The sequence below is a fragment of the Leuciscus leuciscus genome, assembly GCF_965113295.1.
Source record: "Leuciscus leuciscus genome assembly, chromosome: 16".
Lineage (NCBI taxonomy): Eukaryota > Metazoa > Chordata > Actinopteri > Cypriniformes > Leuciscidae > Leuciscus > Leuciscus leuciscus.
The window spans coordinates 17,412,622-17,425,588 of NC_138740.1; the positions used below are offsets into that span (position 1 = coordinate 17,412,622).

Consider the following 12,967-nt stretch of genomic DNA (forward strand, 5'->3'; position numbering starts at 1 on the left):
CAGTACCAGAAGGACTAATAAAACACCTAATGGATTATATGAGCAAGATAGAGAAAGGTAAAGGCAATGAAATCAGCAGAGGAGGGTCAGGAGAAGTAATTAAATATTCCCAGAGAAGTATTCCTTAGATTTTAAATTCTATCAGAAATAAGTTTAGATAATGGGACAGCAGTCATTCCAGAGAAATTGAAGATTAAAATTATTTGTGTGCAGAAACTTAAATTATAGAAAGGAAGTTTTAAGTTATAATGCTTTATGTTTGAAATGATTAAGATTAAAATGAGATATACAGAAAAATAAATGTACGTACAATGAATATGTAAGATAGTATAAAAAGTAATTTTTGAGAGTTATTTTTTCTAATTGTCTAATGAGTTTATTGAATGACTTTTATGAAGTAAATGTAACATTGCTCTTAAAGCTTTCTTAGTTTGAGTGATTACATGTGACATAATTAAGTTTATTCATGATAGTTCATTTAGAAATTAGTAGAAATGAAGAAAAGGTATTCAGTTAAGGTATGCTTGAACTGAGGAGCTATAATGAGAAGAAGCTGCAACACGTGAGATTAAACATTTTATTTATTGTTTAAATTTGGTAATAAAGTAGACAGAATTTGAAATGTAAAACGTTATAACGAAGCATATTGCGATTGAATGGATAGAAGGTGCACTACAATGTTATGTTTGATCAACTAAAAATGACTGACTAAAAGATTGATTCTTCACAAATAAGTGAATTGATATTCCTTCATAAAAATAAGAAGCGAATAAAAATGAGAGGAAGTAATTTTTCCCCAGCCCTATTTTAAATCAAAATTCATATGGATTATGCTAAATTAAAAAGCAAACTAAACCAATTATTCTACTATAATCAGCAGAGATTTATTATAACGATTTGTCTTTATTATAATGAAAACAATTACATGAAAAAAGTAGAATGACCTATGTTTGGAGAAAAAATAGCAAATACGATTGAGTCAAAAAGTTAAGGAAAACTTGATTTAAAGATTAAGGAATGTTTTCTGAAGTTGCAATATTGAAAGGGGGTTATTATTCTGTTGTGTACTTCCCATATCAAGAAGATAATGAAAACTAATTTTAGAGGGCAAATAAATCATATATTATTAAGATTGGGTTTATAAACCAAATTGAGATTTACAATCATTGGATGTTGATTGAAGTACCTCTATTGAGAATGAAGAAGATAATGAATAAGCCATCATGTGTCTGGGTCGAAGAGGATATCTACATTGCAAGAAGAACTTTTAATTGCATAAGGGATTTTTATATTTGACATATTATACATAACCGTGACAATAACAGACAATGCTGAACCAATTTCATCAACACACTTGTAACAATGTTTGATGTTTGATTATGGAGGATTCGACTCTTTTACTTTCTCCATTGAAAGAAAAAGAAAGAAAAAACAACTGAAAGAAAGAAAAATGTATGGAGAAAGATGTTTGGCTCGATTGCTCCTCCAGGAGTGTGGTGGCATAATTTCAGTCATTGAAAATAAGAATGAGTGATTTAATTTAGTCACTAAGGTAGTATAACGGAGGGGACTGGATTTTGAAACTACACTCTGGAAAAGGATAGCGAATGTGGGGCTTAAATAAGCCCCAGAGGAAGGAATGTTGAAGATTTTATTATTTAGAAAATAAGTAATTTAACTATTTTTTGTACACTATTATTTCCTTTCTGTCTGTGTATGACTTTGGGTGACTTTGGAACCTGAGAGCTGTGTGGTTACAGCAGAGAATTCTATTTCAGTAAAGTCACATGGTACAAACTATTTCTCAAAATACCTATAGAATGTATTACCATATTTGGGAGAAGGATGTAGGTATATACGTTTGCTGGGCAATCTTTCTGGAGGGTCTTTTCTGCAGGGTCTTTCTGCAGAGGGGCACTCGGCTTTGTTTTGTTAATAAAGTCTAATATTTCTGGTATCAAAGATCTCCGAAGTCATTCCCTGAAAATAATTAAACCACAACATGCTTGGCCATAATCAATGTAGCGTGTGCACAACGCGCATACACTTTGATTCTCTCATCTACACAGAAGCAGCAGTTTTTATTTTTGCAAATCATACATTATTACGATAGATAGATAGATAGATAGATAGATAGATAGATAGATAGATAGATAGATAGATAGATAGATAGATAGATAGATAGATAGATAATTTATTATAAAAGCATACATCTAGCTTACACATTTACCCAAATTATCATACGCCTGTTTAACCGAAGTTAATTTGGGTGGGTTTCCCCATTTCAATGTAACTTCTCTCTTTTACGGCCATGACGAGAGCGTTGCTATCCTTGGCTGTGAACGCGCGCCTGGCAAATCCACCTTTACAATAGCAACCCGCTATGGAAAAAGCGCCTCTGCTCTTAAAGGGAATGTGAGATGACGCTCTGATTGGTTTATTTCACGTTACGCCCAAACCACACCTATGAATTATGAAGCTACTTCAGACCAACTCATTTTAGATTTGCGCCTGGCGCAAGAGTCATTTATCCCGCCAGGAAAATAGCAACAGCGCCGAGACCCGCCCACAAAGTTACTTGCGCTTTGCGCTTGACACTTGCGTTTCAGATCGTTAAAATAGGGCCCACAGTGTATTTGTATTCTGATTGAATTTATTGAATCTGACAAGAGGACACAGATATGACAATAAATATAAAATACTGTTAATCTATTGCTCAGTGTTATTTCAGAATTTTGATCTTCTCAACTAAGAGGGCACATGCTGTATTTTATTGTATTATAATGATAATTTAATATTACCTCTTAACTTTAACTAGGCTAGATATTGTCATATGTTTCAAGTCAAGTCTTTGTTTATTTTGTATTATGTTTATTTGAGTAAACTGCACTTGGGTTCTTCAACTGTACTCGCCTTCAGTGGACTTTATTACAGGTATTTTGCATATTAATTGTTCTAGGAACCTCAAAGCATATTAGAATTTGTGTGTATTTTGTGCTTCTCCATAATGATGTTCCAGTTGAGGTTATTTGTTGCATAGGTAGGGTCCAAACATAAACTTAAGCCCAGGGGCCCCCAGCCTCCTAAGTCCTGCCCTGATGACATTGTTCCAAGTGGGTGAATTCTCTTTGGGATGATAACAGCATCATAGAAACACCTTTGAACAACATATTTAAAGGTGAATGCAATTTTTTTTTTCTTTAGTGAAGTACGTTATACTTTTTCACTACTTAATGCTTATTATATTACAGAGTTGCCTTCTATTCTGTTCCATGCAATGAATGTAGCAATAAATAAATTGGACAATTGGTAAGTATAATGGGTTTCACTTTATTTTAAGGTGTTTTTGTTACATTGTAATTATACATGTAAATACTGAGTAAAATTAAGTGACTACATGTATTTACTACAGGGTTAGGATTAGGGTTTATATTGTTTCAGGGTTAGTTGCATGTAATTATGGATAATTTATAGTTATTTCTGTAGTAACTACATGTAACATACAGTATGTAACAATGACACTGTAAAATAATGTGTTACCGTATAGTTTTATTTGTCACCTACCAGTTATTACAGACTTTACACTCTGTAAGATATTTGTGTTTTTTTTTTTGTGTTTTTTTACTATGATGCATTTATTTATTTGTTTTATAAGCACTTCAAGTTGAAATGCTATTAATGAAATGCTAGGTTTCTTTCTCCTTAGATTTTGAGAAGAGCTGCAAATGGACAACCTGACATTCAGACACAGCATTCTCCTCATGGAGGGACTGAAAGTTACACCTCAGTCCTCCTATCCAGTTTTCATCCTGCTCTTCTTGGCTTATGTTTTTACAATGGTATCTAACTTTGGACTTATAGTTTTGATCTCAACAGAAAAGAATCTTCATAATCCTATGCATTTTCTTTTATGTAACTTGCCACTGAACGATATGCTAGGGACCACTGTCATACTGCCACGCTTAATGCAAGACATTTTACAGGAAACCTCAGAGCGCTATATCACATATATGCAGTGTGTTACTCAAGCATATTTTGTTCATGTATTTATAGCAGCGTGCCACTATGTGCTGATAATCATGGCCTTTGACAGATATGTGGCTATATGTAATCCACTTAGATATTCAGCTATAATGACCAATAAGATGGTAATTAAACTATCAGCATTTGCTTGGGGCCTGGCCATCCTTTTGGTGACAATTATGTTAGGTCTCACTGTACGACTGTCTCACTGCAGATCTGAAATTGAAAACCCTTTCTGTGACAATGCCTCACTGTTTAAACTGTCCTGTGAAAGTGTGGTCATAAATAATATTTACGGAATTGTTTATACTGTGGCTGTACTCTGCTTTTCAGCAGTATCTATATTTATAACATATGTTAAGATTGCTGTTGTATGCAAAAGTAGCAAAAACAAAGCACTCAACAGCAAAGCCATAAAAACCTGCAGCACTCATTTAGCTGTTTATTTAGTCATGTTTTTTTCTGGAGCTATAATGACATTTCTCCACCGTTTTCCTGAATACTCTGACAGCAGGAAACTAACTAGTATAATGTTCCACATTTTACCGCCAGGATTAAATCCCTTAGTATATGGTTTACAAACCAAAGAAATAAGGCAAAAGGTAGCTAAACTTTGGTGGAGAAAAAAGGCGATTTCTTTGTAAAAATAAATAAAAATATTGCATAAAAAATTGGCTATTTTCATAACAATTTATTGTTTCTTCTTCTCATAAAGAAAATACAGTATATGGTCAATAACATTGGTTTAGACATTTCTCCATCTGACTATTCTGCGACTATTCTGAAATTATGGTCATACAATTTTCATACAATGACTGATGTAAACCATTTTCATTTCAAAAGATTGTAACTTTCAAGTACAGAAATTACTAGCAGACATTACATTTATTTTCAGACATTACATTTATGTAAGCAAATCAATTATCTGCTTATATATTTGGATAACATGACATGCAATTATACCTATCCATGATGTCTAGTCATGATATACTAATAAAAATGGGTATTTGTTAAAAATATATACCTTTATGTTGTTCCTCTGACAAGATATTATTACAGCATACCATAGCTGTAGTCAATAATAATAATAATACATTTTATTTATATTGTGCTTTTCTTTAAAGTTGGTGTATAAAGACCTCTACTTCAAATTTGTATCTAAACATCAAAATTGTCATATGGTGTGACTGTCACTGTCATATGGAGAATGCAGCCCACATAGCCATGGAGGCTATGTGTGACCTTACTAATATGACAATATATCTCAGCAAAGTATAAATAATTGATAGATTTACAGTTTAAGTAGCAGAATTAGGCATTTTTAATGGACACAGGTTTTGATGTCTGTGCGTGAATTTTCACCATGTTTGCCATGCTTTGCATATTAAAAGATGCAATTTTGTGTCTGTGTCAGGAAGAAATGTCAAGTAAAGAGAGGACACAAAAATACAGGGAAAGACCCAATGTTGACCATGCAAGGAGAGAGGAGGTCCTGAGGGAAAGGAGGAAAAGAGATCATGCCAGTTCACACAGAACAGACACCTTCTATTGGGATTGGAATCTGATCTAAATGATTAACTGTCCATAACTGTACCAGTATCGCAACTGTTCATATCCAGATTTGTGTCAGATTTGATATCCGATCTTTTACAGTGAAGGTTGGTAATTGTTTTTCTTATCCAGCATCCATCACCAGTGGGGTTCCACAAGGGTCCATGTTGGGCCTTGTCTTGCTTTCATTATATGCTTCCCTTGGAAATTATTATTATTATTATTATTATTATTTTATATGGTATTTCTTACCATCTATTTGCCTTTAAGACCAAATTGTAATGTTTCTTGAGCAACACTCCATAGGTTTCTTTTTTTAATTTCTTTTATTTATTTATTATTGCTTTATGTACTTGGGATGTACAGCACTTTGGAGTTACTGTGTAGCCTGTAAAGTGCTCTATAAATAAATAAATACAATAGAATGTGTGACTCTTCTATAATATCTGGATTGGTTTCTATGGGTATAAGCCAAAAACAACAACAGCAACATGGAGGGGTTTGGAATAGAGACGGTTTTTTTTGTCTTATATACAACTTGAAAGTAGCTGTGTTTCCATTACCCTTCAAAATGAGCTAACTGAAAATACGCCCAATGGAAACACGTCAATTTTGCAAAAACTCCTATTGCAAAAAATAACTGTATTCATAGCCATAATACATTTACATTTTACATTTAGTCATTTAGCAGACGCTTTTGTCCAAAGCGACTTACAAATTGGGACTAAATTAAGCAAGTCATCGTGAAGAGGCAAAAAACAACGCAAGAAGTGCTCAAAATACGAAGTTCAGGCATTATTCAGATAATAATACATTTCAGAAGGTCAAAAACACTTGTTCACACTGTCAGTCCAAATCCCAATCACCTCAGTATTGTCTTAATTTACATTCCCTTCACCCCCTCTTCCACGATCTCTTCTCTCCACATGTTGAAACATGGGGGCAGGGACGCAGCCGACCCCTAAAAAGTAGGTGGAGTATGAATCCACCGGGACGAATGAATCCTCATTGGACCAAACAGAGCAGTGTCACATTGGGCCATACATAGACAGGCCTCATTGGACCACACAGACAGTGCCACATGGGCCATACATAGACAGGCCTCATTGGACCACACAGAGCAGTGCCACATGGGCCATACATAGACAGGCCTCATTGGACCACACAGAGCAGTGCCACATTGGGACATACATAGACATGCCTCATTGGACCACACAGATCTGGCCACACTGGACAACACGGCCATAATTGACCACGGAGACAAGGTCTCAATGAGCCACACAGACATTATAGACCACAGAGACAAGGCCTCGAAGGGCCACAATGGCCGCTAATGCCACATATATTAGACAAGGTAGGACTAGACGAGCACATAAAATGAAGGCCACCCAGGCCTTAAAAAAAAAAAAAAATTAAGCAATGAATGCTACAAGGCCTTGGTAGACCACACAGAACCTATGCCCCGGAGGGTTAGAGTTAGACAAGTCTAGGGTTAGACAAGTCATAGACAAGTTACCCAGGAGGTCCACTGGCCAACCATAGGCATATTTTAAAGGACAAGACCAAGCCGCTAAGGCCACACATGGACAAACCACGCAGAGACAACGGCTGCTAAGCCACACTGAACCTATGCCCCGAAGGGCCACGCGGCAAACCATAGGCATCTTTTTAAAGGACAAGGCAACGATATGCCACTAGGCCTAAAAGACCCACACAGACACAAAGCCCGCTGTGCCACAAGGCCGCTAATGCCACACAGAGACAAACCACTTATAGACAAGGCCACATAGAATCAATGCCATAACTGGCCACATTAAGCTACACAGTCACAGTAGACCACACAGAACATAAAATGAGGCCGTGAGGGCCACGATACCATAAGCCCACACTGAGACAAGGTTGCACAGAGACAACGGCCACTAGGCCACACAGAACCGAGGCCGTTAAGGGCCACAAGGCCATGTTAGGCCACACACAGGACAAGGCAACATTGTACCACCAGACCACCAGACAACACAAGGCTGCTAATGCCACACAGATACATGGAGACGAGGCCAAAACTGAGACAAGGCCACTAGGCCACACATAGCCGATGACTCAATAGCCATATATAGAATGCAGGCCAGAGACTATTAACAGGATAATTAAAAAATGAGAGAGCATAACACCACCGCCAGTAGTTGCATAGGTATTTACCTGATTTGGTACTGGAGAGCTTGCTGAGCTTCGAGAATGGTTTTTGAATCAGGTCATATACATATACAGTGGGGAATATTTGATACTCTGCCGATTTTGCAGGTTTTCCCACTTACAAAGCATGTAGAAGTCTGTAATTTTTATCATAGGTACTCTTCAGCTGTGAGTGACGGAATCTAAAACAGAAATCCAGAAAATCACATTGTATGATTTTTAAGTAATTAATTTGGAACTTAATATTTGGTAGAGAAACCTTTGTTTGCAATTACAGAGATCATATGTTTCCTGTAGTTCTTGACCAGGTTTGCACACACTGCAGCAGGGATTTTGGCCCACTCCTCCATACAGACCTTCTCCAGATCCTTCAGGTTTCGGGGCTGTCACTGGGCAATACGGACTTTCATCTCCCTCCAAAGATTTTCTATTGGGTTCAGGTCTGGAGACTGGCTAGGCCACTCCAGGACCTCGAGATGCTTCTTATAGAGCCACTCCTTAGTTGCCCTGGCTGTGTGTTTCGGGTCATTGTCATGCTGGAAGACCCAGCCACGACCCATCTTCAATGCTCTTACTGCGGGAAGGAGGTTGTTGGCCAAGATCTCGCGATACATGGCCCTATCCATCCTCCCCTCAATACGGTGCAGCCGACGAGCTCTCACGGTTTCAGCCACTTCCGACAGACCCTGTGCAAGATCAGGGAGGACGAGGAGCAGGTCCTTTTGGTTGCACCTCAATGACCCAATCGGACTTGGTTCTCCAAACTGGTGCTCCACGCGACATCCCCTCCCTAGCCAATTCCTCTGAGGAAGGACCTCCTTTCTCAGAGATGGGGCACCTTATGACACCCTCGTCCCGATCTATGGAACCTACATGTGTGGCTACACCTACGGTGGTGGCTACCATCACTTCTGCTAGAGCCTTGTCCACAAGACACGCCTATGCATTGAAGTGGAACCTCTTTGTCACCTAGTGTTCTTCTCACCGAGAAGACCCCAGAAAATTCCCGATCAGTGTCGTGCTTCCTTCCTGAAACATGGGTTGGAGCGAAGGCTGTATAAGAAAGCGCTCCAATATGTGCTCCACATCACATATGTGACCCTGGACCACAAAACCAGCCACATGGGTAAATTTTTTTAAATTGTGATTTATACATAATATGAAAGCTGAATAAATACGCTTTCCATTGTTGTATGGTTTGTTAGGATAGGACAATATTTGGCCGAGAGATACCACTATTTGAAAATCTGGAATCTGAGGGTGCAAAAAAATCGAAACATTGAGAAAATCCCCTTTAAAGTTGTTAATTTATGTTCGCGATTGTGCTGCATTCACTCACAAAAATAAATGTTTTATATATTTACGGAAGGAAATTTACTAAATATCTTCATGGAACATGATCTTTACTTAATATCCTAGAAATCGATAATTTTGAGCCATACAATGTATTGTTGGCTATTGCCACAAATAAACCCGTGCGACATGTGACTGGTTTTGTGATCCAGGGTCAAAAAAACAGTTATGTCTACATTTAAGATTTATGTATTTGCATATAAAATTTATATCAATTTGGATTACATAGTTTTAAACCAACTAATAATCTGAATGGGATTCATATTTGTCAGTCATACATAAATGAAATAGGTATGATTTATGTAACTGTTTTAATAAACTGAATGTGACTCATATTTGTCAGTAATACGTGAATGAAACAGGTAAGATCTATGTAACAGTACACAGCTAAATGCCACCTAAATGTTAAATTAGCACTGCCTAGTGTTCATGTGTGCTCTTTGTCAGAGACTGCCTTCCTTTCTGACACTGAGGTGTCCAGATTCTAGACCAAGCTTTTCTGCTTGTGTTTCTGGTCCCTTGTTGTCAAATTATTCTGTTAATGAACACAGGTATGGGGTGATGCCCAGGGTTGAAAGCTCCAATGCTACTCACCAAGCCATGCAAAACTACATCCTCCTTGGTTGGTAAAGCCAAGGAGATGTACCGGGATTCCTGTATCCCAACCTCAGCACCTCTGGTGTTTCAGGCTGCAGCGGTTTCCAGTGAGCTTCTTACCCAATCCCCACCCGGGAATGTTGCAGAACTGGGATACTCACTCCCTCAGAGGAAGTTATTGGAGAAGTATGTTCAGTTCTCCCCTGCCAGTAAGCCATTTCAGGGCACCAGGCATATTAATTAGCCTACACCAGAGGTCAGTCCCGAGAGACTGATACCCCTTTCAGACTATTTGACAGCGTGGCAACTTCTGCCTAATGTGTCCCTGGTGTGTTCCAAATTATGCAGTACTGTCCAAAGAGTTCAGTACCGAGCATGCTCAGTTGTTGGAGCAGGAAGTGCAGTTTCTTTTAGCACAAGAGGTAATAGAAAGCTTGCGCACCACTGATCTATATAAGTGGCGTGCACATAAAGCCACCTCTCAAACAGCTTGTTAGTCACAAGTACAGAAAATGATCCTTAAATGGTCAGATACACACACAATTGTCAAGATGCCCGTCTTGGCGAGTATTCAGTTAAACACAGTCAGTTTTGAAACGTAAATAGTTTAGAAAGATAACGCATGTTGTGTGACAGTATATTGGATCCGTGTATAAACTGAAGAAAATAACTCTGCTCATGACTGAATAACTTTTGTAACTTTTTAGGGTTAATAACTAATTAAATTTAATAAGCATTAATCTGTATTTACAATTAAGACTAGTATCCAGTGTTATTTTAAATCTGATTACTTACATTTTTGTAGTATTTCATACCTGAATATTAACCTACTATTAGACCCATTTCTTTGTTCTATTACATTTATTTGTGCTGTTGTTTGCAATTTGTTTTTTTTGTTCTTATTTTATTACTGATTTTTACTTGTGTTTTTTTATGAAAATAAAATTTAGCATTAAAGTAAAGTAGTTTTTTGTTTGTATATGCTGTCAATTGTAGTTCTTAGAAATAAAATTGGAATCACCAAAAAAAACGGTATCAGCAGGAATCGGCCAACAAAATTGCAATAGATGTGCATCTCTACTTTTACAGGATCTATTAATTTGTTAATGTCAGTTAAAGGAACACACCGACTTTTTGGGACTTTATCTTATTCACTGTATCCCCCAGAGTTAGATAAGTCCATACATACCTTTTCATCTCCGTGCGTGCCATAACTCTATCTGACGCACCCACCACTAGCCAACACAGCCATCTTCTAACCGTATACATACTGGGAACTAGATTCTCAGAAGGCGAAGCACTGCTACTTGGGCGGAGTGATTTGCTCACAGCACCTGAGAAGAAGAGCAGCATGGTGAGGAGCAGAGAGTTCGCTCAGAGTTGGAGTGAATCACTCCGCAGAAGTAGCAGTGCTTCACCTTCTGAGAATATAGTTCCCAGTATGTAAACGGTTAGAAGATGGCTGTGTCTCATGTGACCTTGTTATTTGTACACACTGTGACTTAGAGCTTAGATCGGGCCCAACAAATCAAGCCCGACCCAACCCGAGCCCGAGCCCGTTGTGTCCGAGCCCGGCCCGGCCCGACACGTTCACTGTAATGATGAGCCCGAGCCCGATTTAAACCCGACCATTTTTAATATTTGGGCCGTTATAACCAGGCGCGGCGCCAGGATTTTTTTTTAACGCAGGTGCTGCTGTGCTAGATCATTTAGGCTACAGGGGGAGCTGCGCAGTTATATATATTATATAAATACTATTAATAAATTAGCAAAAATTGGCCACTCAATATTAAATATTCAATTATTTTAATTATCACAATTAAAGTTTTAATTTTATTAAATTGGACAAGCACAACATTCAGCATTCAATCAAATATTCTTAAAGATTAATTATTATTAATAATGTTACTTCAACATATTGTTATTTCAAGATAATATGTGTGTGAGCAACAAGCAAGATGTGCATTTGTAAATTCGGTGACAGCGCGAGTTTCAAATGGTGTAAGTGACCGTGGCGCGCCCGCGACTCCATGTCATGATTATATTGTCTGGTAAATTGCTTTTTATGTATTAAATCTAGGCAATTGGTTGATGAAAAATTTATTAAAATTAAAATACAATTTATACTAAACGAAATTCACTTTAAAGAAAAGCTTTCTTCAAAACAAAACTTAACAAACTTGAAACTAAATGTGCTTATTCAATGGCTAAAACGCGTAGGCTACTACATACTCTCTTTTTGAACAAATTGCAGCACATTCACTTAATTCTGAATTTTGCACATGTTGAAAGCCATTTGTTTGTGCATAAAACATATCTGTAACATTTATCACATTCATAATTGTGCGTGCATTTATTAATTATTATCTTAATGAATAATGCGACAAGGAAGAAGCATGTAAACTGAGTTGTTTGTTTATTCAGAAATAATTGAATGGATCGGAAAAGTAACAAAAGAGGACATCGAGGGCTGAGGCTGACTACTATCATAATTTCTGTCATGGCAAGACTGCTTCTGTCAGGGTTCTGCCCTGGCAGCGTTGTCTGTCTTGTCTCTGTTTAATGTTTCTATGTTTATGTTGTGCTTAAACACATGGCTGTGTCTTTGTTTGTGTTTGCCATGTGCTCCTCTCTTCCTCCTCGTTTCCCGTTACCACGCCCCCTTGTTTAGTTGAGTCATTGTTTGAGTGTTAGCACCTGTCTCCTCGTTAAGTCCTTGTTTGTCTGAGTGTGCTCACCTGTTCCTCATGTTCTTAGCTCCCTTTATATGTTTGCTCTTTCCCTCTTGTGTTTGCCAGTTTGTTAAATGTTGTACCTCAGAGTACTACTGTGTCTCAGTATTGTTCCTCTTAAATCGTTAGTGTTTTGTTGTAGAAGTTTGTTAGTGCTCTGGTTACTGCCATTGGCTCTGTCTTGTTTCCCTGTTCCAGTCCTGTCCAAGTCCTGTCCAGCAAGCAGTCCTGTTCTGAGCCTTCTGAGCGCCAAGCTGTAAGAAGTTCCTGTCTGGCTTTAGCTGGTTACCTCTGGTCTCACTCTGTTCTGCCATATCTACACTCCAGCCTACGGACACCTCATTACATCTGCTGCTCTGCTGTTGTCATTGTCTCATCTCTACCTATTGTTTGGATTGCTACCTTCTCCCACCTCGTCGTGTCATCTGTTTGTCAATAAAGCTGTTAATTGTCATCCTGCATTTGAGTCCTCCTTCACAGATCCTTAACAGAACAAACTGGCCACTACAGGACTCAGCAGG

The 12,967-nt window shown here is 37.9% G+C and overlaps 1 protein-coding gene across 1 annotated transcript; it reads left to right on the plus strand.

The window, feature by feature from the left end:
• Positions 1-3,725: 3,725 nt before the first annotated feature.
• On the plus strand, positions 3,726-4,667 carry LOC309477582 (olfactory receptor 8G17-like; the record flags this gene model as incomplete). The annotated part of the gene is made up of 1 exon (XM_082140857.1): positions 3,726-4,667. The coding sequence occupies one exon, from the start codon at positions 3,726-3,728 to the stop codon at positions 4,665-4,667; it is 942 nt and encodes a 313-aa protein (XP_081996983.1).
• Positions 4,668-12,967: the final 8,300 nt, after the last annotated feature.